We start from the raw sequence: 27,150 nt of genomic DNA on the forward strand, positions 1-27,150 counted from the left end.
TAAAATCTTATCGAAGTCTGTTTAGCACAAACTAAAAAATGACTTTTTTGGCCAATAAATTTACAAAAAAAATTTTTATATGGTATTGCTCAGCATGGGTACAATGAAATTAAATGGTCCTTTTATTCTGCTTGTAGAAACACAAGGTGTTATAATCTATCTAGAAAACAATTTGGTAAATATATAATCAGACTCTTAGAATTTACATGTTTTGACTCAATAATGTCATTTCCTGAAATATATCCTTAGGAAATAATCAAAGATGAAAAAATGTTATATATAAAGATGTTCTTCAAAGTATTATTTATAGCAATAAAAACTTTTGATATTCTTTATAAGTTAGAATAAGAGTAATGTTAATTAAAATAATATAATTAGATGAGATCTTATTAAACCATTGCCTAATAATTTTTCATTACCCAATGAAAAATTACCTAATCTGGGGAAATATACCTGGCACATTATAAAACTTTTTTTCTTTTAAGGTTGAACATCAATAGTGTAAGTACAGTGAGCTTCTAATTTTCTAAAAATGAGAAAAAGAGTATGTGTTTCTACATAGATCTAATTCTGTGATGACAGTATTGGGAAAGGGTGGGGACAGTGAGGATGAGATCAGGGAAGGAGACTGACAGAGAACTTGACTCTTGAATTAGTTCAAAAGGTTGAATAAAAATGGCCATATTACTCCTAGAACCTTTATAAGGACCTCTACATGGTCATCTGATTTAAAACAAGCTCCTTCTCCATGCCTGAAACAACCACAAAGGGTTACATTTTATCTCCTTTTTTTGTTGTGTTTTTTTAATGTTTATTTTTGAGAGAGAGAGAGAGAGAGAGAGACAGAGAGACAGAGCTGGATTGAGGGAGGGGCAGAGAGAGAGGGAGACACAGAATCTGAAGCAGGCTTCAGGCTCTGAGCTGTCAGCACAGAGCCCGACTCAGGACCCGAACTCACGAACTGTGAGATTGTGACCTGAGCCAAAGTCAGATACTTAACTGACTGAACGACCCAGCTGCCCCCATTTTATCTCCTTTAAATCCCTTAAAGCAGAGCTTCTGAAATTTTCTAGATTCATGGCATCTATAGTGTCTCAGTAAATATTTCCTGGCATTCTGCAGTCAAGCAAATACCTAAACTTTGATTTATTCAGTATTTGGGTCAAAACAAATTCATAAGTCTAACAAATTAGTTGCTGTTTGAAAAAGTAATGCATACAACGTGAAAGAAAAAATGCTTTTTTTTTTTTTAATAACCAGATGTACCAAAGAGATGTAAATTGGGCATTATACACTCCTCAAACCCTGGGATTAGATCAGACTGAACAGAACCAGCCTAATTCTTTGTCCCACATTGATTTTCGGCTGTACTTCCCTTTTATCATGCCAACCACTGAAAACCCTGTTTCATAAAGACATAACATCATTGGAAAGAATGTATCACAAACTACTATAGGAACTGTGAACTACCTTGAGCTAGTAGTTTGCAAGTGGTGACTGAGACGTCACAGGGTTTACCTAGAAAATTTAAAATATCCCTTGGACACTCTGGAAGTTCACCAGGGATACTGCAAAGCACCTTAGTGCAGAGTTTGGCAACCCAAGTATTAGATCATCCTTTACCCCTTCTGGTTTTTATCAAATTCTGCCTTATGAAATAGAATGTTCTCTTTTATAACTTGTATCTTCTTGGTGTCTAATAGCTTTCTCTGTACATAATGTACTGACAGTGAATTAAAGTGATAAGCCTGTGTGTTTTAGAGGGTTTATAATCAAGCATAATTAGTTTTTGACAATTTTCATAATTCTTTTTTTTAATATTTATTTATTTTGGGGAGACTGCAAGTGAGGGGGGCAGAGAAAGGGGGACAGAGGATCTGAAGTGGGCTTTGCTGACAGACTGACAGCAGTGAGCCACTGTGGGGCTTGAACTCACGAGCCACGAATCATGACCTGAGCCAAATTCGGACACTCAACCGACTGATCCACCCAGGTGACCCGACAATTTCCGTAATTCCTACAGATTGAATAAAGCTCAGCGGTAAATTGAGCTAAAGATTTCAGTGTTTTAGAGGGCATTTTAAAATTTCTAATGTTGAATTATTAGTAGTAAATAGAGAGATGGTCAATGGTTATGAAAGTGTTATAATTAAACGTTATAGTCTCATTATTGAATATTTTGTTTATATATTTTAGACAATATTAAATGATTCCACTAATTCTGGCAATTATTTTACAGGAGAAGATGGAAACAACAGGGACATTCAAACTACAGAAGTTTCACTTGGTGGAAGAAGGGTTTAGTCCACTGAAAATTTCTGACCCACTTTATTTCATGGATAACTTGAAAAAGTCTTATGTTCCCTTGACCAAAGAACTTTATGATCAGATCATGTTAGGGGAGGTCAAACTTTAAGATTTTTTACGTATTGGATTTTCATATGTTTTCTTAGGACAGGTGAGAGGAGAGGAGAGTGTGATTCTTTAACATTAAAGGAGGAAGGGAATGGACATTAATCAACATATGCTGTATTTTCTTTAATACGCAACAGCTTTTCTTTTAGTAGGAACTCTAATTTATTTTAATTCAAAACAAACTCTAGTTGATTATTTGTTTTACCTATTTTGGGGTTTAGTGCATAACTAATATTTGCTTTAGTTGTGAAGATTCTAAATGATACATAAGTGGGTAACAATTTAGACACTTAGTAAAAATGTACTTTTAAATATTTAGTTTCTAGTTTTGAAAAATAGGTTTATTTTTACTCCATTATTTGATTTTTATCTGCCCTGTCCTAAAACTCAATAAAATCATCTTCATTAATATGTGTTTTGAGGTGTTTTTTTTTTTTTCTGATGTTTTTAATTATAAACTTCCAGTAGAGGAAGCTGACTGGCCAAAATATATGCACTTCTGTCTATCGCCCTTATCTTGAATTCACATTCAGATGATAGGAGAAACATAGAAGTGTGAGATAGCAAAACAAGAAAACTGGTAAGCTCGAAACATTTAGGAACTTTTGAAAGATACATAAATGGGATCAAATTCATTATAAAATCCAACAGAGCTACAGAGAAAGAATGGACTAGAACAAGAATGCAGGTATGAACCCCAAGATCGGAGGCAGGAAAAGGCTTTGCGTGTGAGCAGACTTGTGAGTTGTTAAGTGAGAACACTATTGCAAGGACAGGGTAATAAGCACCCTTGCACTTCTTTCAGTCTGGAAGTGCCAAGCTCCAAGGTTTGCTTCAAGCTAGAACCACATGAACAGCTCTCAGCAAAGTGAGCTTTCTCCCACAGGGGGGAGTGTGGAGCTGGACTGAGAAGTGGAGCGGAGCTCGGCAGGAAGCTCCTTTGCCCATAAACCCGGCTCCCTGTGCAACCAGAAGGAAAGTTGGCTTTGCCTCAGGTTGCCTCCCATGCTAAAACGCTTATTTTGATTGGAAGAGAATTTGCAGATCTTGTAGTTCCTTTTTGTCATTGTTGGAAAAACAAAGGTTATAAGGTTGAAATATGTTTTAAATGTAAAGGTTAACCATAAGTAACATAGAAATAAGAGGCCGAACTTTAGGATAAGGAAAAAAAAAAAAAGAGAGAGAGAAAATATAATCAATTTTGCAAAACTAAAAAATTTTAAAAGAGAAAAAAAGTTTTTAAATGATAAGTAGAATGAATTAAATAAGTGTATTCTCCCACCATCTGAGAATGGATAAATGTTTGTTAAAAAAGTATTAAGTGAATGAATAAATTAGCATTTAATTTTTATACTGGTGATTGGTGTTCTTTACCTTTCCCATTAAAAAACTGCTTTGCCTTTATGTACATATTTTTAATTTATGGGTGCTCTTTACTGCAATAAATCTGAACACTTTTCTACTAATTCCTCTTTAAAATCTTTGGAGATTAGATCATGATGGTGAATTTAGCATACACATCTCACTCCCTTACCCACACCTTTCCTGTCAAATCCATTACAGTAAAAGACAGAATATTATGAAGACAATAATCCACTAAAAGATGGGGGGGGGGGACAAGAGAGTCTGTCTTCTGTAGATAAAACGTTGTCAGAAATTACTGGAAAATGGAAAATACCTGGGATCAGATTATCAAAGAAACAACAGCAGGATGGGGGAAACGAAGCCGCACGATTAAGCAGTTGAAAACTGCTTCAAAGGCAAAAGAAACTCCAGCCACATTGAAAATACATATAAAGACCAAGATGGGCCCTCTGTGTAATTGTAGCAAATTGAGATAGTTTCTCCGCTTTTCTCTTGATTGTAAAAAATTTCCATCAGCACGTAAAATAATTCATGACATGAAAGAAAGAAAATAAGACTGTATGACATTCAAAATGCCTTTCAAACAAAAGACACTAAGGATTTACGTTTTTAAAGAGTTGGGAAGTAAGACAAAAGATCTAGAAACTTGGGGAAGGAAGTTGGCCACATGTATTGTTAAGAACAATTGCAAAAAATATATATATATATGAGAGTATGAGAAATGGAACTCCTACCAAGATCCAACTTTGCTAGAATAGAAACAGGGGGAAAGGAGGTTTCTGATTATAATTAAAAAAAATAAAGTCCTTAAGAGAATATAGAAAAGATACTTCCACCTGGAGTGGAAAGCCTCTGATGTTAGAGACACAGAGATGAGGCTATTTCAGAAATAGAATGGTTCCCGTGACTTCCATTTTAGCAGGAGATTAGTGAGAAGGACATTGGGCTTTTAGAGGGTTGGGGGCTGGAAATAAGGAGCATCTCAGTGACTAACAGCATGGATCTTTGGGAGCCAAATAAAACAATGGCTTTTTCAGAGACCACTGTATGGCACGTAACCCAATACGCCCCCTCTTCTCCAAGTGTCCACGGCATACTTTTCAGGACATAGACCCAAAGTTGAGGGAAATGATAGGTGGAAGAGAAGCCAAAGTTACCTGAAATTAAGTGCTTCCATCTTGCTTTCCAAAATGTAAATTAGATAAATTCTGGTTCAAACTAATATTAAGTATCTTAACTTTTAATTCTTGATATGGAAGAAAAATTGCAATAAAGGAACTCTCCAGATAAATACTCAGAGAATTGTCCATTAATTGTGCTTCTGAGGGTCTTCTAGTATGATTCATGAGGCACTTCTCTTAGAATTGGCAGATATTTTGCCTCTTTCTACCTGTTTATGAATTAGGGCTGGAATAGAAAGAGCAGCCAAGGGATTACTTTGGCTTCCATGTGCCTGATGGATGGGAAGAAGATACCCATACCAGTAATGGGTGGGCCAATGACAGACTTATGCTGGCATCGTGATGCCAGATTTGGGAATGGAATTAGGTAAGTCATTGCTATTTATTTTATTTATTTATTTATTATTTTTTTTTACTATGGCTCTTCTTTGTTCTATTTCTTGAATGTACTATCTTTTATAAGTGAACATCTGAGCCAAAAAATGCCATTTTCTACAGACATATGTTTTGTAAATTGTCAATGACATAAAGGAAAATTAAAGCAAATTCTCCATATACTAAGAGTTGCAGTATTGAGACCAGATATTATATTCTCATGGAAATGAGCTAAAAATATTGAAGATAATATGTGAAAGCTTATGCCAGAAAGGCAATACCATAATGAACAAATTTCTGTCAGACTGAATTTAACAAACAAAAAGGTAATTCTTTCTTAATGTTGCCAAGAAAACGAAGAAGGCAAAAATATGACCTCATTGGTTCATATCAAAGAGAATGGTCAAATCTGCACAAACTATGGTAGTCAAATATTTTGGTGATTGATAAGCAAGCCAAACTATTATGTTTAAAAAGGAAATCTAGGGGCGCCTGGGTGGCTTGGTCGGTTATGCGTCCGAGTTCAGCCCAGGTCATGATCTCACAGTCTGTGAGTTCGAGCCCCGCATCGGGCTCTGTGCTGACAGCTCAGAGCCTGGAGCCTGTTTCAGATTCTGTGTCTCCCTCTCTCTCTGCCCCTCCCCTGTTCATGTTCTGTCTCTCTCTGTCTCAAAAATAAATAAATGTTAAAAAAAAAAAAAAGGAAATCTAGGGGCTCCTGAGTGCTCAGTTAAGTGTCCAACTCTTGATTTCAGCTTGGGTCATGATCTCACAGTTCATGGATTTGACCCCTGCATCAAGCTCTGTGCTGACAGTGCAGAGCCTGCTTGGATTCTCTCTCTCCCTCTCTGCCCCTCCCCTGCTCACACTCTCTCCATCTCTCAAAATAAATAAGCTTTTAAAAAAATGTAAAAAATAAAAATACATAAAAATAAAAAGGAAGTCTTTAAATAGCCAATTGTTTTTGATCTGCATCAAAATATCTGATTTTGCTATTTAATTACCTTCATACTCTATTTAAACCCAAGAAGAAAACATTATCTGAAGCTATCACAATGCATCTGCTATGAAAACATGAAAAGCCATTTAGATCAAATGGGGTTTTGTAGTAAAGGAATTAATTTTTTTCTGGGAAATGGGAGAAGTTTCATATATAAAAAGAACAAAGCAATAATACAGTTTTCTCATATGTTTTTCTTAGCCTTTAGTCATTCACACTGGACTAAAAAAAAGACTGTGGGCAGTAACCCACAGATAACCCCAGTCTTATCGTGAGAAAAAGCATCCGAAAAATGCCAAATGAGAACACTTTCCAAAATACCTGACTAGCACTCCTCAAAACTTTTAAGGTCGGTAAAGACCCAGAGACATATAGGCTTGTGTCTAGGCTCGGAATGTAAAATATTGGGCAATTTTAAGAAAATTATTGTCTTTGTGTAAGAGAGATATCAGATTAACAAGTTCTAAAAACTCTATGGAATAGCAAATGGTGATCTTTCTTATTATTAATCTGTAGTGATTTTTATTTCTTAAAAAATTTCCCAAACAGTGGTGTATATCTACTGGCCCACACTGCAGATGTAGAAGTTTAATGCATACCAAAATATTCTTTTAATATGTGGCTCTTGGAAATGCATTGCCACCTTGACATTGCGCTGTCCAGTGTCCAGCATTATGACTTTCTATTTAAACTCAGGAGTAGGGGGCACCTTGGTGGCTCAGTTGGTTAAGCGTTCGACTCTTGGTTTTGCTCACAGTTTGGGGTTCAAGCCTCCAGCTGGTAGCACAGAGCCTGCTTGGGATTCTCTGTCTCCTTCTCCCTCTGCCTCTCTCCTACTCAAGCTCTCTCTCCCTCAAACAAAATAAGTAAATAAATATTAAAAAAATAAAAAATACACTCAGGAGTAAAGTGTAATTATAGTCAGGTTTACTGTGTTCTCTTCTCTCACAGCCTCAGTGCTTACCTAGTTGGGTTACCTTTGGGAAGTCACTTCTCTAACCTTTATTTGCCTCACCTGTAACATAGGAGTTATAAATCCATAACTCTAAGTATAAATCTTACAAAAATGTTGTGAAGATGAAATGGACAACAAATGTGAAGGTTCTGGGTACACTCAGTAATAAAAAAAAATGCTTGTTGCGTCTACCTACTGAATATACACAACTGTGTGTAATTTTCATTTTGCAAAAACATAGATGGCTATTTCGTATGTACAGGATTTAGATCATGCAATATCATTCTTAATGAATGAACACATTAATTTGGAAAAACCAGTATCTAACTTTAGAGCCATATACTAATTCAAATAATAAATGGATTTAATGGCAATGGAAATAATAAAAATGCAGTCATTTTCCCATGGAAACAAGATTTTAGTAGAGGGTTACATTCCTGAAGAGGTGGATTCCCAAACCTTAATAATCCAGACATGACAACAACGATCATAAGTAACAAATAATATTCCCTCATATTGTTCATCACAAAGCTATCTAAGTGTCAATCAATCAGCAAGTTAAAACAGAAATGAATGCCATACAGGATGTTCATTCACCTTTACTTAGCAGAACCAAGGAAGAGGTAGTGTGCTTGATTGAGAAGGCTTGCAGGAGGAGCATGGACATGAAGGAGTTAGGCATACAAATTCAGAAAAAGACTATGTGAAGCTCAATGCTGAGGGAATAGATCACCAAAGTATTACTGGCAAGATGCAGGGGTGGGAGTCTCTAATAGGAAAAAGAAGTCCATAAATGAAGGCCAGTACGTTTACTTTCCTTATCCTATCTGAAATAGTGATGATGATGGTGATGATGATGATTTTCTCCTATCAATTATAAGGTTTGTGTAATTGACCTCAGTTTATGGGGTAGAACAAGTTGCTCTTGATATTCCCTTGTTAAGTGGGCTTGTTAAGAATAGAAATGAGTTTCACATTCTCATTAATGAGACACCATGGTAAGTTTCCTGGGGGTTTCTGTGAAAGTCCTTCCTTACTTTTAACAGAGAACAATGGAAAGCCACACTCTCTAACCAGAGGTGAATGAGTAAGTGAGTGGCCCTAACTGTTGAAGGCAGCTGTGTTACAATTAATGTGGCAATTGACAGGATGCCTGGGTGGCTCACTTGGTTAAGTGTCGGACTTTGGCTAGGTCATGACCTCGTGGCTCCTGAGTTCTAGCCGGGCCTCGGGCTCTGTGCTCACAGCTCAGAGCCTGGATGGACCCTGTTCCCAGGCTGGGTCTCCCTCTCTCTCTCTCTGCCCCTACCGGTGCTTGCACTCTCTCTCTCTTTCTCTCAAAAATAAAATTAAAAAAAACAAACAAGGATGTGTGATTGAGCTAAGAAAAAAAAAAAACACATACAGAAGCGTGGAGTTGAGCACTGCAGAGAAATGGAGCAAAATCCCAAATTGGACCTCTCAAGTAATTTGTTCTTCATCTAGACCTTTAGTTATGGGACGCAATGAAGTCCCTTTAGTTTGACTGGGATTCCTATTACCTGTCATTGAAAGTATCCTGATGTGTTCAGTATCTACTAGGAAACACATCAGGGACTTCGAGGAAAGCTGCTAAATCAGGTTCAAATGTAAGTTAAGCACAAAGTCTGACGTTATTAGCAGTAGTACTAAGCCATAACCAGAAGGGGAAAAGAACAATGAAATTGGATGTGGCTGTTATCGTGAAGAAATAATTTATAAGAATAAACATTGCCATGCATTACCTCCTGTAAACGATTCTTTAAGAGATGGATTAAACAAGCCTTCAAATGCCAAAATAGATTGCATGAGTAAGGATATCTCTGTATGGGGTGCTGCTCTCCTGGTATCAGTAGCTGGCAGCATACTTTCTGAGTGCCCAGGATAGGTTGGGGTCATTCTGTGTCCCTGGGGGACCTATGCCCAGGTTATCAATTTCATATCATTCCCCTTATGGAATCATGGCATCTTATTCTCCATGGAACTAAGTGGATTATTTTCTTAGACAGGAGATTATAAGGCCCTTTGGGGCTGGTGCCTGGATTCTTTCCTTATTGTTGTATAGAATAAAATTTATATTGTGCGTTGAAAAATACAATTGCCTAGCAAAACACAAGCATTACTTCAGTAACAATTAAATATATATAAATTTAAGAAAAACAGAAAGACAACTTCTCATAATATTTGGCAGTGTCTGAGGTTTAGGATTGAAAGTCTTCAACAAGAAGGAGAGACGATGATGAGGACAAATTCTCCCTATTTTTTTTTTCATTTTTTTCAGAAATAAAAAAAATTAAGATTTATTTTTTATTTAAAAAAATTTTTTTTACATTTATTCATTTTTGAGAGACAGAGCACAAGCGGGGTAGGGGCAGAGAGAGAGGGAGACACAGAATCCGAAGCAGGCTCCAGGATCTGAGCTGTGGCACAGAGCCTGATGTGGGGCTTGAACCCACAAACTGCAAGATTATGACATCAGCTGAAGTCGGACACTTAGCTGACTGAGCCACCTAGGAGCCCCAGATTTTTTTTTTGTAATCTCTACACCCATCTCGGGTCTGAAACTATAACCCCAAGATCAAGAGTCACATGCTCCACTGACTGACCCAGCCAGGCACCCCTCCTGAGGTAAAAATTTTGCAACCACCATGTGACCAGAAGAGAACTTGTAAAAATGGGAGTGAATTCCTTTCTGCCCAGCCCATTGTCATTCCTCATAGCATTTTAAAAATCTAAAATTTAACTTTTATCAGAAAAAATTACAACAAATCAAACTACACAAACCTTGAAAAGCTGGTTTACTAACCAACACTTTTCTCCCTCTCACCTGAATAGGTAAGTTCCTATGCTAGCCTCAATCCTATGCCCTTTCAGGTGGAGCTATTTTCATTCACAACTCCTGTAATTTCAAGAATTCCACATAAATTAAGTGCTCCCCCTCCAAATATTCACTCACACATTTGTCCTTTTTCTTGTGTTTTTAAGTTTGAGACTAAGACTCTGAATATGTATCCACCTCCTAGTTATCCCAGGAACCAGCTTTTCCTCCCTTCCCATTCTCTCCTCACCATCGTCCTACCCAGCTAGGGCAACAGGCAGCCATTACCTCAGATTTGGTCTGAACACAGAACAAAGAAGAACACAGCAGAACACAGAACAAAGAAGTCAATACATAACTTTTGAGTTTCACAAGGGTTAGCTGCAAAGTCAGTCAGGGCTACTGTTTCCCGTCTCTGGAGATAATATTCCAGTTTACCAGACTAGAAGTTGGGGAGGGGGGGGCAGTAGGGGATACCAAAGGGTTCAATATTGTTGTGATTCCCAGGGAATCACAATAGCTGATGTTTGAGGCCAAATACCAGGAAAGAAAAGAACAGTAGAAACCCTAATTAGAGCAGTGGTTGGAGGGGGCTAGTCTGAACCCCAGTTCAAGTAAAGCCCTGGGAGGCAGCAAGACGTCAAGGACCCCTTTATCCAATATGGCGTGGTGTGGTAGGAACTGTCTGTGGTGTGTCTAAGCAAAAGCGGTCTGAGATAGTCTGAGAGAATTCTAATTGTGCCAGCATGGTTCAGGAGCCCAGCCAAGTATTGTTCCAAGGCTTTTAGAGGGTCATTGTCATAATGAAAGAGTTGGACCAAAAAGCTTCATAGTTGGGGAGGAAGCTCAGCTGCCACTGATGTGCCTGCCTCTGGCCTGATCTGCAGACCAGATGGGGGAAGTGGGATGATGGACAGGTCAGCTCATGCCAGTGTCAAGTGATCAAAGCGACGAAGGCCTCGGTTCCCTTCCTGTGCACCTGAGTCTGCAGCCTGATAATCTCACCAGTCACCGCTCATGTTTTTCTATTTTTTTTCCATGTTTTCTTCATTGAAGAAGAGGAATTAATTACTTCTTGTCATACAACTCTTATGCATCTGCCTATGTATGCGTCAACTCAGGATTTTAAAAATATGTGTCCATCCCAAATCCAATAATGAGTCTGTGGAAAAGGTTGAGACAATTTAGAATATCGTGTAAATAATTATTGGTTTAAAAGATTTTTATAATGCCATATTTACTACTCTTGCAGCTTAAAATCTCAACCTATTAAAAGTTTAGCTAAAAGTAATGATAGCAGGTAAATTCTGTAATTGGTTATACTGTAGTGTGTAATGAGAGATGTTCATGAGACATATGGGCAAAATGAAAAAAAAAAGTTTTCAAATGTTGCAGAGGGTTTGTTTCACTTAGCAAAATGTCTTCAAAGTTCATCTGTGTTGTGGCATGTGTCAGAATTTTCTTCCTTTTAAAATTTTTTTAAAAGTCCACTACAGTTAAAACAGTGTTTAGTTGCAGGTGTATGATATAGTGATTCACTAACTCTGTATGTTACTCAAGGCTCATCAAGGTAACTGTGCTCTTAATCCCCTTCAGCAGATGGTGATGTTAAATTGAGCATTTTGAAAAGCAGATGGTTTAAAACCTTGCGTGATGCAACCAATAATAGAAAAAAAGTTTTAAATGAATTTTTGCTAATAAAACTGCATGATCAGATACAATAATTCAGAAAAAAAAAATTCATTGTACCAAGATTTTATTGAGTTTAAAGCTTAGGCCTTTTCCTATAATTGTAATGTGATTTTTTTTTTTACTCAGGTTTTATGAATCTAAAATTTTTAAAAATGAGGACATAGTAACAGTACAAAGTAGAGAGTATCCTCATTATCTAGCATAGTGTCTGGTGGATAGATGCTTTAAAAACAATCTTTTTAGGGGTGCCTGGATGGCTCAGTCGGTTAAGCGTCTGACTTCAGCTCAGGTCATAATCACATGGTTTGTGAGTTCGAGCCCCACGTCCGGCTCTGTGTTGACAGCTCTGAGCCTGGAACCTGCTTCAGATTCTGTGTCTCCCTTGCTCTCTACCCCTCCCCCACTTGCAGTCTGTCTGTCTCTCTCTCTCTCTTAAAAATAAACATTAAAAAATTTTTTAAAAATGAAAATAATCTTTTTTGAATGAATGTTATCTCCTTTTCTAAATATTATACTACTAATAATTCAGCTTAAAATCATATTATCTTAAAAATCATATTGAACATGGAGTCAATTAAAAAAATAACATTTTATTTTTGACAATCTTTCTGTGAAATCATGTCTTTCTTCCTGCATTTCATAGTGTTTTTCTATATTTGAGCGCAAGAATTTTCGATGGATTACATCATGTGCTTTTAAGATAAACTAGTTTGTTTTTTTTCTATTTATTTTTTTCAGTTGCTCTGAAAATATAGGCTCTTTTGACCATGTGTCCACAATGTGCAAGTTTTAGATTTGAGAACTAAAAACGTTATTAATTTATGTGTATAAATATCTAAGTTTAGAAGTTTTTTACACTTCACGGAGCAGCTCTCAGTGTCCTTCCTTACTACTAGTAAGTTTAAAATGTTTAACTGAAATCTGCAGTTATTAATTGTATTTGACTGATATTGTAAATAATGATAATCAACCAAGAGCTAGTGTATGTTAGAGGGATGATAATAAAATGAATGCTTTAGTGGACAGAATAATGTCTCCCACACACATACCCCATGATCCTTGTTCTCATTCCCAGAACCTGGGAATGTGTTTCCTTACAAACAAAAGGGCCTTTACAGAAATCGTTAAGTTAAAGATACTGACATGTGAAGAGTATCCTAGATTTTTCAGGTGGGTCCAGTGTAATCACAGAAGCCTCACAAAGGGAAAGAGGAAAGCCAGAGAGACCTTGGAATGAAGGCTAGAGATACGAAGGTGAAAAAGAGATTTAAGAAAGCTAGGCCCTTGGCTTTGAAGACAGAGGCAGGTACCACCAGCCAATAAATGCAAGTAGGCCTCTTGTAGCTCACAAAGGCAAGAAAACAAAAGCAAGAAAACAGATTCTTTGTTAGAGTCTCGCTGACACTCTGATTTTAGGACTTCGGACCTTCAGAGCTTTAAGGTAATAAGTTTGTTCGAAAACTGCAAAGTTTGTGGTAATTTTTCACAACAGCTAAAATGAATACAATTCTAGGACAAAAGAAGATTGAGTTAAAGACACAGACTCTGTCAGGTCAAGGCTGGGAGCCCAGCCCTTCCTGATTCTGAAATCCTCCCAGAAGGGAGACTTTCAGATCCTAGGTTTGTGGAAAGCTCATTTACTAGCAGGGGATCAACCTGAAGCGCTTAGAACAAGAGGTTCTGAATTTGGAGAATACAGATCTCTCAGGAGGTCTTGAACTGTTTCCCCAACAAACCGTGTGTATTTACTTGGGGAAAATGTCCATAGCTTTCCTCAGTTTCTCAAAGTTCAGGACCTAAAAAACTTTAGGAAGCACTACATAAGAACAACGGCTTACTGTTTGTCTACTTTTATGAAGTAATCTGTAAAATGAGGGACACCTGGGTGGCTCAGTTGGTTAAGGTTCATGAGTTCAAGCCCTGCGTTGGGCTCCAATAAAAAAAAAAGTAATCTGTAAAATTGCTGTATTAAAAAAAAAAAAGTGTAGAACCTACTTAAAAAAAAGTAATCTGAAAAGAAATCTGTAAAATTTCCCATTATCACTAAGATTGCAATCATATCAAAATATAAAGAAACTGATTAGGGACTGCTGATGGATGATTTCTGCCCTGATCAGGCGTCCATGCTGAGCACACTTAACAAATGGGGGAATGAGCTCATTTAAGCTAATCCCTCTGGCTCCCGTAGGCTTTGTGTAGGTAACCAGTGGACTTTTGGATTTCTCATCAGGCCTTTTACTTTGGTAGCCATTTAACTTTATATGTTCTCACTTAATTCTCACATGAGCCACTGAGGGTCAGAGTCTCCTGAAGCATGTGACTAATCATGAGTGATCTGGGATTTCAGTGCAGGCCTGAATTTTCACCGCATCTGGGCAGCAGTGTGATGGGGCAAGAATGAGTCAGGGTTTCTTGAGTACCACACAAGGAAGAGAGTATTTTGAGTTGCTACCTGTAATAAGGCAGGGGCTCTCAGGTGTGGGTTGGGACAGCATCAGCAGCATCATTAGAAATCCCCGAGTTTTACTCCACTCTCCAGCTGAGTGGCAGACTTACTGAAACAAACTCTGGGGGCAGGACCCAGCAACCTGTGTTTTAACGAGCCTCCTAAGCATCTTTAATGCCAACGTTGGAAAATCCTGCACTGAAGTATAAAATCCCTTATCTGTCTATAGAGGCTTTTGTATTGATTTTGTATTCAAGAAACAATATTCAAATTATAAGCTGCTTTTCCAGAATGGGGCGGGAAAAGAAGAAAGGCAAAGCAAATTAATAGGAAAAGCAGATATTAATTTGATTTTTCCCCCTTTTGTCTCCTCAAAAAAAAAAAAAATGCTAATACAGTCCTTTACTTGTGGCTACAAATAACTACTTCTTTTTAGGTACCTGGCTCTTAATTTAAAAAGCATTGGATTCAGTGAGAAAACTTCTAGAGGTTTATGAGCCTCTGGGGCATTTTTCTTGTGATTAGATCTTTATCATCAGGTCAGTAGTTCAGCCTTAGCTAATCTCCTGCAGTTTGAACAGGGAAGCTTATAAAATCAAGCATATCAAGGTCAAATTACATTAAAGCAAAATGCTTTGGTTGGGAGTGGCTTCAGGCAAACACCAGTGGACATGGCGATCTAATTTAAAATTTTCTTACCCCTCTTAACTTGACATATTCACTTAACTTCTGCATGACCTTTCTTAGTTCTAATGTTCAACCAGGTGTGCCTAAATCTAGGCTCACCACATGACAAATGTTAAATAGGAAAGGATGCTGTGACAACAGATGTAAACCAGGCAAACAGGGATGTATGAGCTCTATCGAAATCCCAAGGGCCAATATAAATAGAAGATTACCAGGTGCAGTGAATTGTGGTGAATGCTTCAAAAACTCTTTCCTCAGCTCTTATTTTCTACATATTTTTAGGCATGTCCTCCTCTTTGACTTCTGCCATCTCAGGTATTTTTACCCCATCGTGACTGCTGGCCTTTTCTTTGGTTGATGGAATGGACGTCCTTGAAGTCTAAGGGCAGCCTTCCTGATGAGAACATAGCCTTTACACAACATCAGCAACTCCCTTCCATCCCATAATTGTCATTCAAGCTCAGTCTTGAATGCAAGATTTTTTAATTAGAATATTCTTGTTGGATTGGTTCACAGTATCATTCATCTTACTTAGAGTCTCTATTATGTGGATGACTATTACAAATTGTCGTATTTCTCTTAATTATATCCCTTGTATTAAACACCAACTTCAACTAAGTTTTCAGAGTAAAGCTTAATCAATGTATCTTTCATCATTTAAGGTGTGATCATGCATCATCTACATAGCTAAGCCTCTCCAAACACATTCACATCTATATCTTCATTAAACAATTTTTGCCTACCCTCAGATGTTCAAAATGTCCTTCTGTTTTATGACCAACCACTTACCATTACTTTCCATCAAGACCCTCCTTTGTCAGGGGTGCCTGAGTAGCTTAGTCGGTTAAGCATCTGACTTTTGCTCAGGTAGTGATCTCACAGTTCACGTGTTTAAGTCTTGCATCAGGCTCTGCGCTGAAAGCCTGGAGCCTGCCTCAGATTCTTTGTCTCACTCTCTCTGCCCCTCCCTGCTTGTTCTCTCTCTTTCTCTCAAAAATAAATAAATAAACAGTTAAAAATTAAAAAAACAAACAAACCACTCTTTCTCATTTGGTATTTTCTCTATCAGCTGTGTACTTTTTCCCCTCTACTTATCCTATCCCTGGGTCTTTCTGATCTCTCAGTTTACTCCTTCTGGGGCTGGGGCGGGGGGACACCTTGCCTCAATCTTGATTCCTTTATGGAATCAAGGCCATGTCACTGTGGCCTAGGTTCTTGAACGTCTACTAGGCCTTGTTATTTCTACTTCCTTACCTTCCTTTGCATGTTCACTCACTGAAATCTCATTTTTGATGCCATAATGATGTCAAAATTGCTTTCAAAAATTCCTTAGTAGTCAACATATTGTTAAATCCAATGGCTTCTCACTATTTTCTATTTAGACTCCCGGGCTTCATTTGATATCTTTGGGTGCTTATTTCTTTGCAAAACTCTCAAATCTCCTGACTTCTAGGATATTACTTTCTCTGGATTCGCTTCCATTTCCTCTCATAGCCCCTTGCACCTCTTTGTAATCCAATTTCTTAAATTTGATGCATCTTAGGATTTCAATCGATTGTATTTCTAATCACAGTAAACTGCACCATTATCCTTTCACCCAATTCATCAGGTCAGAAACTTTTGTCTGATTAGAGGCAGAAATTACTCCTTTGCTTCTCCCATGATAAGATTTTAAAATACATCTCTTAAATATATCCCCGTGTTAGCCACCCTTCCCCCATACCCTTTTCAACCTTGGTAATTCATAGTCACTATTCAACAGTCATCACAGACTTTGTCTTTACCAAGAAATCTTTTCTACTCCACAAGCAGTTTCTGAACAGAACTGCATTAAACAAAGCTTGAAGTATTAACATAAAGTAACTCAGTCTATCCCTGGCCAACTGATTGCACATTTCTAGTTCACAGTAAGGAAAGCAACTGAATTGAGTTATTTGAGACTAACTCCCATTTAAGTTCTGGTAGCTGTCTCTTAGAGCCTGTTAACTGGCCATACCATCTGGCATTGTTTTCATTATCAAGAATAAGCAAGCATAAAGCTAGGAAAATGAGATGGGAGAAATACTCACACGAACCCCCAATTCACATTATTTGCATACTAGGTGAACGAGCAGCTCCAGAGAACTGTAGTAGAGCCTAGAAAAAGAGAAAAAATGGAATTTGTCTTCTGCACATATTTATCTTTATTTCTGTCCTTGCTTTTAGTTCCTGGTTTCCCTATCTCTTTAGTGTCTTCCAGATTATAAATATTTGGAGACCATTTGCCCCATATCTCTAATATTATATCTATTATTACTATGTTTTCCTTTAGAATTAGCTAAGCTAAATAAAGTTGATGTTAAATGTGTGTACATAAAGCTTAGGCCCATTAGAATCTTGATGGAATTGAATACTAGGGCAATGCACACAATAAACCTGTTAAACCCTTGACTTATAAGTATTAAATATAGTATTAATGACTGAACTCAGAGATTCTCTGACTTTTAATGAGATTCTATGCTATTTGATATTAAAACCCTTATTTTTCATAAATTTAAGAAATGAAGAGGCCATTTGAACTAGATTAGAAAGATGAAATGGCAGCCCCGATGCCTGTGGAAAAAAAATAATAATAAGGGAGGAATTATCTTCACTGGTAATGGCAAACTAGGTAACTTCTCATTGAGAACGAGAAAACCTGCAGAAACTAGGTTGCAAAAAAATGTCCTTAAAGTGATTTGGATCCTAAAAAGTAGTACGTCCCTGGATGAGAAAACAGAAAAGCAAATAACTGAGTCTTGAAAGAAAAGCAGAGAAATGCTGAGTCCCTTTGGGGTTGCTTTGGCCCAGGGTTCTTTGGTTGAGCAGTAAGTGGTGTCGGGGAAGCTCAGCCACACTAACGAAAGAACTTTGGGAATCTGGGACAAAGGCACTCCAGAATCCACCTATGGTGGGGACACTTCTAAACCTACAATGCTTTACATTATGCCTCAAAAGATTATATTGTAGGAGTTAGGATACACTGGGAATCGATCGACTCCTGCAGAGACTGCACAATAGCTTTAAGGCATCTGAGAGTTTCTGAAATAGCCCAATCCTAGCACTTACTACAGTTACATGCAATAGAACGGGTATTTGAATTTGTAACTAACATCCATAGTATCTGAGCTAAAACCTATAATGTATCTATAGGCTTTTTATGTGATTTCTTTCTTGTTCCTTTTTCAATTTTTGTGTCCTCTTTAACCATTTTCCCACTTATTTGCCTGTAAAATTTTATTTAGATCAGAATTTAGTGTTCTTGAATCTATGAATTGAAGTCTTTAATCAGTTTCAGGAAATTCTTAATTGTTATTACTTCACATATTCCTTCTGTCTCATTCTTTGTCTCTCTTTTTCTCTCCTGAGACTTTAGTTACATATATGTTAGACTTTCTATGGGCTCAGTCAGTTGAGCAACCCACTCTTCTTTTTTTAATGTTTATTTTTGAGAGAGAGAGAGAGAGAGAGAGAGAGAGAGAGAGAGAGAATGAGCAGGGGAGGGACAGAGAGAAAGGGAGACAGAATGTGAAGCAGGCTCCAGGTTCTAAGCTGTCAGCACAGAGCACGATGCCGGACTCGATTTCCCGAACCGCGAGATCATGACCTGAGCCTAAGTGAGAAGATTAAGTGAGCTGTCCAGGCACCCCGAGCAACCTACTCTTAATTTTGACTCAGGTCATGATCTCAGGGTTGTGGATGGGATTTTCTCTCTCTCTCTGTCCTTCACCCTGACTCGTGCACAGACACACACACACACACACTCTGTCTCTCTCTCTCTCTCTCAAATACAGATTACAACGATAAAAAAGATGTTGTTAATCTGAATATTCTTCTATGAAGTAAATAAAATGTGTAATGAAAGATTTACTATACAGCTAAAATAATTAAGGTATTATCATGGTATCACAAAGTAGAAAAATTAAAAAAGGAACAGAACAGGGAAGCCTGAAACATGGCCTTGTGCATATGAACACTTGACTTGTGGAAAAATAGTACTGGAGATCGGTGAGGTAATGACACAGATTTCAAAATACCATGTTGTGAAAATTGGATATCCACGTGGAAAAGTAATGAAACTTGTTTCAACATCCTGCCGCAAACAAAAATCAATCACAAATTAATCGCAAATTTAAATGTGAAAGTAAGAAAACTATGACATTTTTAGAAGATAAGAGAATATGAACTTGTGATCTGTAAAAATTTAAACAGAACCAAAACATATGAATAAGACTAATGTCTCTAATTCAATTGAAATTAAGTTCTGTTTCCCTAAGTTGATCACTAAGAAGATAAAAATTTAAGCACAGTAGGAGGAAACACTTGTTTTCTCATTTGAAAACACACACACACAGAGCACTCAATTTTTATTGAAAATAATATATAATATTATGTAAATGTCTAGAGGAGCCCAAATCTATAAGTCTGTATTAGCAAATAAACTTACTTTTGCATTTCATTCTTTATACGTATGAATATTTTTATATTACAATCATGGTGTACATGCAATTTTGGATTATTTTATTGTAACACAGTGTTTTGATTTTCTACATTCCTTATTTTTAAAGTATAGATATAGGGGCGCCTGGGTGGCTCAGTCAGTTAAGCATCCGACTTCGGCTCAGGTCATCATCTCATGGTCCGTGAGTTCGAGCCCCGTGTCGGGCTCTGGGCTGACAGCTCAGAGCCTGGAGCCTATTTCAGATTCTGTGTCTCCCTCTCTCTGACCCTCCCCTGTTCATGCTCTGTCTCTCTCTGTCTCAAAAATAAAAAAAGGTTAAAAAAATTAAAAAAAAAATAAATAAAGTATAGATATAAATAAAGTATTGTTTATATATAATAAAAATTGAAACTAATATATATCAGTATTTTGAAGACAAGGAAGTTTTATTGGTCTAAGTGCATGACACACAGAAAATACCCAATAGTCTTTATTATTCATATATTTTATGGTTTACATTATAAAAATTGAACAGATTAAAATGAATCAAGTGTTAGAAACACTTTCATATTTAAAATTTTGTGATACCCTTTAGTGAAATTAAAATTTCTGAGTTAAAACCTTAAGGTTCAAATTAAATTTACCCTATCTTATTTAGAAAGTAGAAAAGTCCATAATAATACAATAGCATAAACATTAAAAATCTGATTATAGGGGTGCCTGGGTGGCTCAGTCAGTTGAACATCTGACTTCGGCTAGGGTCATGATCTCGTGGTTCGTGGGTTCGAGCCCCACGTCAGTCTCTGTGCTGACAGCTCGGAGCCTGGAGCCTGCTTTGGATTCTGTGTCTCCCTGTCTCTCTGCCCTCCCCTGCTAACACTCTGTCTCTCAAAAATAAATAAAAAGATTTAAAATTTTTTTAAAAAATCTGATTATAAATAATGAGAAGTATTTTTACCTCCAAGATGAGCATTTCATTTATTTAAAATTCCAGAAAAACATGAACATAATGTCCATAACATTCAAGCTATAATTTGATTCTTGTTTGAAACTCATCATGAGATACTACTGTAGTTAATAAATTGTTTAAGCATCAAAGTTATTAGATACAATGTAATATTATGGTCAGGAGAACTAGATTCTATTCCATATTCTGCCACTTAAAAGTTGGATGACATTGGGGACACCTGTGTGGCTTAGTCAGTTAAGCGTCATCCTTCAACTCAGGTCATGATTTTGCAGTTTGTGAGTTCGAGACTTGCATTGGGCTCTGCGCTGACAGTTCAGAGCCTGGAGCCTGCTTCAGATTCTGTGTCTCCCTCTCCCTCTCTCTCTCTCTCTCTCTCTCTCTCTCTCTGTCCTTCCCCCCACGTGTGCTCTCTCTCTCTTAAAAGTAAATAAATAAACATTTAAAAAAAGATTAAAAAAAAGTTTCATGACACTGGATACATTTAAGTTCTCTGTATCTAGGTATCCTTTATTATATAAAGACACATGACAAACATTACATTTTTAATTCATATCACATTTTATACATTTCTATACATGACTTTTGCATGTGTGCAGGCACAGGAATATGTAAATACATAAATGATAGGGCATTCCTCCCTTTCAAGCTGTTTTTTCAAATTTTACATTTATTGCTTTGCCATAAACTTTATCTCAGCAGTGATAGTCTACACAGCAAAAGAAATGGTTTCAGTACAAAAGTGGTGATTTAATTTTAATAATAAACAGTTACTGATAACCAGCTAGTGAGGTTGTGCTGGGTTTGGTAACTGTGTTAGGTTCTGATTTTTGAATGCAAGAATACAGGAGCAATGATACCTTACTATTTTATGACAACTTTTAACAATTAAAATCTTGCTGAGTGCCAACATTAGCGCGCATTTGAATCAACAAATGATATAGTTAAGATGCAGACTCTGACACTGTAAGGTTCAGGACCTAAGATTATGCCCTTTTCACCACCTCCCAGATGATACCCATGCTTCTAGCATTCAGTTCATTGTTGGACAGGAAGGGTCAGCTTCCTTGCCTGACTTCTGTTTAAGAGTTCCCCAGGCTTTTTTTTTTTTTTTTTTTTTTTTTTTTTCAATTGCTTATTCCCTTTGGTGTTTAGCATTCTGTACTTCCTCCCAGGTTATTACCCCAGGGTGTTATCCTTCTTGAAGTGTTATCTACACATTAAAAAATACCCCCAAACTGTCTCATTTCAAATTTTATTTTTCAGCCAGTGGTCTCATCATGAAAACATTTGTAACCAGAAAGTTTTCCACGCTTATTAAAAATATCCGTTTTCTTTTTATAGATCTATCTTCTGAAGGGAAAGACTCAGTTGGGACCAAACAAACCAGATGCCAGAAGCACGGATATTAGACTCCAGTCTAAATGAGCTCAGGGGCTGCAGACTGCATAGGCGGGAAGAAAGTGAGGTGGAAATAAAAGCGAAATGCATTTGCCAGAGGAGTCCTGGGGTCTAAATTTAGTCAGCCCACCAGGGAGTTTAATTTTGCGCATCTAGAAGCTGACAAACAAGCCTGGGATAAAAGTAAACTGTGTCCTATCCTGGTGCCTACCCATCTTTGGACATGCTACAGAAAATTTTATTTCATTATATTAATTTGGCAAAGTACTGACTAGTGGAAGCTCGTTGTCTCTGTCTTTTCCAGGTACCGTCGTAAACCTTGCTTTGGATGAAAGATGCCAGACAGCCTCCTGATCCTGCTCATTGGTAAGATTCACAGAAACCACACTAAACTAGTGGTATTCAGCAGTTCTCTATTTTTTGTACTGGACTTGTAATGCTTCCAGCCTTAGCATGATCACCTGTTTCTGTTACACTAATGTATGGGGTGTGTGAGTGTGTGTGTGTGTGTGTGTGTGTGTGTGTGTGTGTGTTGGAAGGTGTTAACTTGTCTTTTTAGTTGATAGTTCTCCATTTCAACAGTAGCTGCATCCAAACTTGAGGTAGATATGAAAGAATATAATGCAAAATTCTAAAATAATGAGCATAATGCCATTGTAATAGCACTGTAACTAGTCTAAGAGTTAACTTGCTTCAAGCTAACACACTCTTTACTTTCTGACATAAGTCCCTTGATCCACAGCAAGCAGGCCACTTGCCTTGAGGAGTGTAGGACCAAAACTTTCCCAGGCCACAGAGGCCAGCAAGTCCGCTTGAAGCCACCTCAGCTTTTTGATTAACCTAGCATTTTTTTTTTTTAACAAAATGTTTTTCTTTTTTCAGGTCACAGAGATGATTTTACTAACTTCCCTTTGTGTATCTATAGACCTTGCCCTCCTTTGCAGAATGAACAGAATATTCCTGCACATGATGGAACAAGAACAGAACCTGCTTGTACAACCCCCGGGGGCACTGAGATAACGTTGTTAGCTGGCACCATCGAGTTGGCATGCAATCAAGAAATGTTGCAGACCACTGCACTCCCTTTCCTGATTAACTACCCTAAGCCCTTTTCAAAACCCCTGGACCAGACAGAAACCTCAGAGTTGGCTCTTGGACTAGAGTCTACCTTCTCCTCAGGTGGCTGGCTTCTTTTTTTTTTTTTTTTTTTTAAGAAATTTTTTTTTAACGTTTATTTTTGAGACAGAGAGAGACAGAGCATGAACGGGGAGGGTCAGAGAGAGGGAGACACAGAATCCGAAACAGGCTCCAGGCTCTGAGCTGTCAGCACAGAGCCTGACGCGGGACTTGAACTCATGGACCGTGAGATCATGACCTGAGCTGAAGTCGGCCGCTCAACCGACTGAGCCACCCAGGCGCCCCCAGGTGGCTGGCTTCTTGAATAAACCTCAAATTCCTTTCCAGTCAAAACTGTCTCTTGAGTATTGGTCTTTCAAGTGACAAGCAGCTGAACTTGGGGTTTGGTAATATCATGCTCCGTTGGGTGGGATTCGGGGTTGTCTTTCTAGGAGTAGGGGCAGATGTATTCTCTTTTTGGGAATAGAGAGTGAACCAACTGAACCAACAGTTGATAACCAAAATGATGATCTTTGGTAGTCACTATGCTGTTTACCAAATGTTTCCAGTTCATTTACTTCCAGGCTACCATGGAAGGTATATGAGCTCCTGTGGAAGTTATAGGTAGCCATGGGATCTGCTATAGACGCTCAGGTATGATCAGAATATCAATTTTGCTGTATATCAATTTTGTGGAGGAAATTCTGATGATCATAGAAACTTCTACTTCTTGAGGAGTATGTATGTAAGCAGAAAAAAAAAATTTAATGGGTTAAGCCATTGTTATTAGGAACAATTTGTTACTGCAGCATGATGTAGCACTGATTCTGACTACCATAGACTTTAACTTGCTCAGTCTCTATCCTACTCTTTTCTGATTGTTTCTTTTTCTTATGTCTCCACTGCCCCGCTGTCCCCTCCCCTCCCCCACTGCTGCCTCCTCCCTCAAGCTTTAGTGCTTTTTTTTCAGTCTGTATCCCTAATCTGTGATGGGCAGGTAGTCTTTTTCAGAGTCCTTCAAGGGTTAACACGTAAGTAGCCACCAATGTCTATTCTTATGGTCAACCCTGGTAAATGCCATACTACTCAAAAAGAATTCATACTGACAATATAAATAATCTCTAATTCATCTGGAAATGACTCACATTAGCTAATAACTGGCCTTCCAAGTACTGGCCATATGTTTTTGTTGTAAATACTATTAGCTGATGGGCTGTAGCCATTATCTAAATTAGCAGATATCTCAGCCCAGATGAGCAGTATGAAAATCCTTGACAGTTGGCAACGTTTTTAGATTCTGTTGTCTTTGGCTACAGGGAAGGTGAACTGCAAGAGATTCAGTGGCTTGTCTATCTTTGATCTGTGTGGAATATACGTTTGTCCCCAGAAATCTCTTTAGTGAAGCACATATATTATTCACAATAAAAACAACTTGAAAATAAATACACCTTCCCACCAGAGTTACCAAATCTTAGTTTGAGTTTTAAGTTTGTCAAGCAATATATCAAGACACACAATTAGGCAATGGCATTTGGGGTACTTATACAGTAAAATGTGTGTAGTTTTGAGAATATATATATATGTATATATAAATATATATAGAGAGAGAGATCCATACAAATGAATAAGTAAAAGATTATCGCAAATAGCAAAAAACTAAATTATAAGTTGAAATCTGTGACACATTCACAGGAAGCATATATAAGAATGTTCATTGCAATATTTTTAGGAATAACACAAAATTGGAAATCTTTATTTATCTACGGTGAATGAATGAATGTATTATGCGCATCCAATGAAAGACTAGAATTTTAAGTGAACTAGATCTATAGACTAAATGTGGAAATATATTGGACACATAATATTGTATGAAAAAATAAATCAAATATAATTAATTTATTTATTGTTTATATATTATAAATTTATAAATAAAATTTAATATTACATTTATGTAATATTAAACATTCCAAATTATCATATATTTTTATGTGAATATATATGCATGGTCAGAGTTAAATTTGATCAAGAAGGACATACATCAACTCAAGAAAAAATTTTCTCTTAGAGGGAGAGAGGGGTATCAGGAGAAATTTAAAGGGATTTCAAATACATCTATAGTATTTTATTACTTTAAATAAGTTTTAACATAAGAAGCAGCAAAAGCAAGAAAAAAAACAGCAAAAGTCACTAAAAATTCAAAAAAATAAAAAGTCAAAACAAAACATGAAAAATGGTAGATAACATGGGTTAAAATTTTATTGCATTTTGGATTTTAATATAGCTGAGTAGTTTAACCTAATTAAATTCATATTCCTTACACATATCTCCTGCTTCAATGTATGTGCCCTGATTAACTCACTGATAATTTTCGTTCAACAAGAATCTCTGTCAGATATGTTCATATATAACTTTAAAATAGCAGTTATAATAATAGTCACCATTTGTTAAATGATTACGGCGTAACAAGTACTTTTGTAAGTGCTTTGAATACAGTATCCCATTTAATCTTTACCAGATCCCCATGAAAATGAATATTCCAAAGTGTAAAATAAACAAGTTTTAAATTACATGAGGGCCCCAGTTTATGAAGGCCAGAGCCAGCATTCAAATTTAAGCTCACCTATCTGTCCATGATGCTTGTATATGCTCAGTATTAGGGCAATCTTCCCACTACACTATGCTTCTGGTATGATACTCAGGCTTGCTTCTTAGGAAAGCTTGATGTGGCCACAACTGTTAGCTAAGCAACAGAATATTAATTCCTTTTGTTTCTGAGCATGCATGCTAGACTGTGTTGTTGTCTCTCCTGCAGTGGGTTGTCTTGTGGGTTTTCACCAGGGATTGTGAGGGGAAGTGATAGCTGTCACTTCTGCATTAAAACTTGAAGTGAATACCATGTTCTCCCTTCTCTTAGGTCTGCCAGATGCAGATGATGAAGAACTAGGGTATGGCGATGTCTTGGAAGGACGGACCTTGATCTCCGAATCACCGTATTGAAGAAAGTCACTCAACTGGAGCTATCACGTGAGTGAAAAATAAGCGTCTATTGTCTTTAAACCAGTTTACATGCTTGAATCTCTCACATATAGCACCTCAACCTATACCGACTTACACAGTAGAATTCATAGATCAAAGATAATATTTTCAAGGTTCTTGATAGATGATGGCAAGTTGCATTTTAAAACGATTATGTTAATTTACCTGTTCACCAGAAATGTATAAGGGACTATCTTACTTCACCTCCCAACATACAATATTTTTTAAAAACATTTTTATTATTTGATATGGTGTTATGTGTTGAATACACCTTTCCAGTATTTTGTAGAAAAGTCATACCTGTGGTGTCCCAGCACTGACAGGATAGCTTAAGGCTATAAACTGAAGGGCATGTGAGCTGTTGTGCTAGTCTGGTCAGAGGAGAATGAGATTCACATGAAAGGAATTAAACTTCAGGCCAAGTGACCTGAACTTAAGAGTCTAGTGATATGAAAAATTGTGTTTTGGTGAAACTCTGAGTGTATGGAAAAGAAAAATAAAAAGTTAACTGGTTGAAAGGGTACTCCAAAGAATAGAGACTTGGGAAAGGATGTAAATACAGAGCTTTCTGGACGAGACTCCAGAACATATATACGGAAGTGGGCTGCTTGATTAAAACAGCCTGACCTGAGCCAGTGGCAGAGATGGATAGGTCTGAGATTTCCAAGGACAGAGCCTTCAATGCTCTGTAGTCCACAGGTTACAGAATTGTCTGCTGGAATTACATAAGTTTGATGCCAAAGGATTTTCAGTCTAGAAAAGCCTTTCCTGAAATACAGGGGTTATAGAAGATCTTTAACTAAGCTGGGATTTAGGGGATATAGGAGTCTAGCAAGCTGTTCTAGAAGGATCTGTCTTAAAAATTCAAAAAAATAAGAGGAGTATCAAGCTTGCTTATCGCTTACTGCCAACTCAAACGTGGTGTTCCTTTGATGAATCGGTTAAAAGTCCATTCATTTAGTAGATACCTCCTCTGCCTACAGTTTATACAGCACACTTTTCTCACATTACTCTAAAAGCCCTGCACTTAGAGTGATTGTGTATGTATAAGATGATAAGGTACACAGTGGAGCAAGGAGTCCTGCCAAAGAGGAGAAAGTGAGGAAATTCCATAACCCAGGAGTACTGCCTTTAAAGGAGAAACGTCTGTACATTTGACTTCAATCTTGGCACACTCAGCCCAGGGGGGTTCTTCTATAGGAATTATTCTTTTCATGGA

At 37.3% G+C, this 27,150-nt stretch overlaps 1 protein-coding gene across 3 annotated transcripts in view; it reads left to right on the plus strand.

The window, feature by feature from the left end:
- The window catches only part of SLC27A6 (solute carrier family 27 member 6), a 75,577-nt gene extending 72,793 nt beyond the window's left edge, over positions 1–2,784 (plus strand). For all 3 annotated transcript variants that reach the window (XM_042934342.1, XM_042934337.1, XM_042934346.1), the window contains one exon: positions 2,240–2,784. In XM_042934342.1, the coding sequence (XP_042790276.1) occupies positions 2,240–2,416 (177 nt within the window). In that variant the 3' untranslated portion in view covers positions 2,417–2,784. The remainder of the gene's footprint in view (positions 1–2,239) is intronic.
- Positions 2,785–27,150: the final 24,366 nt, after the last annotated feature.

Source organism: Panthera leo, chromosome A1 (assembly GCF_018350215.1).
Source record: "Panthera leo isolate Ple1 chromosome A1, P.leo_Ple1_pat1.1, whole genome shotgun sequence".
Classification (NCBI taxonomy): Eukaryota; Metazoa; Chordata; class Mammalia; order Carnivora; family Felidae; genus Panthera; species Panthera leo.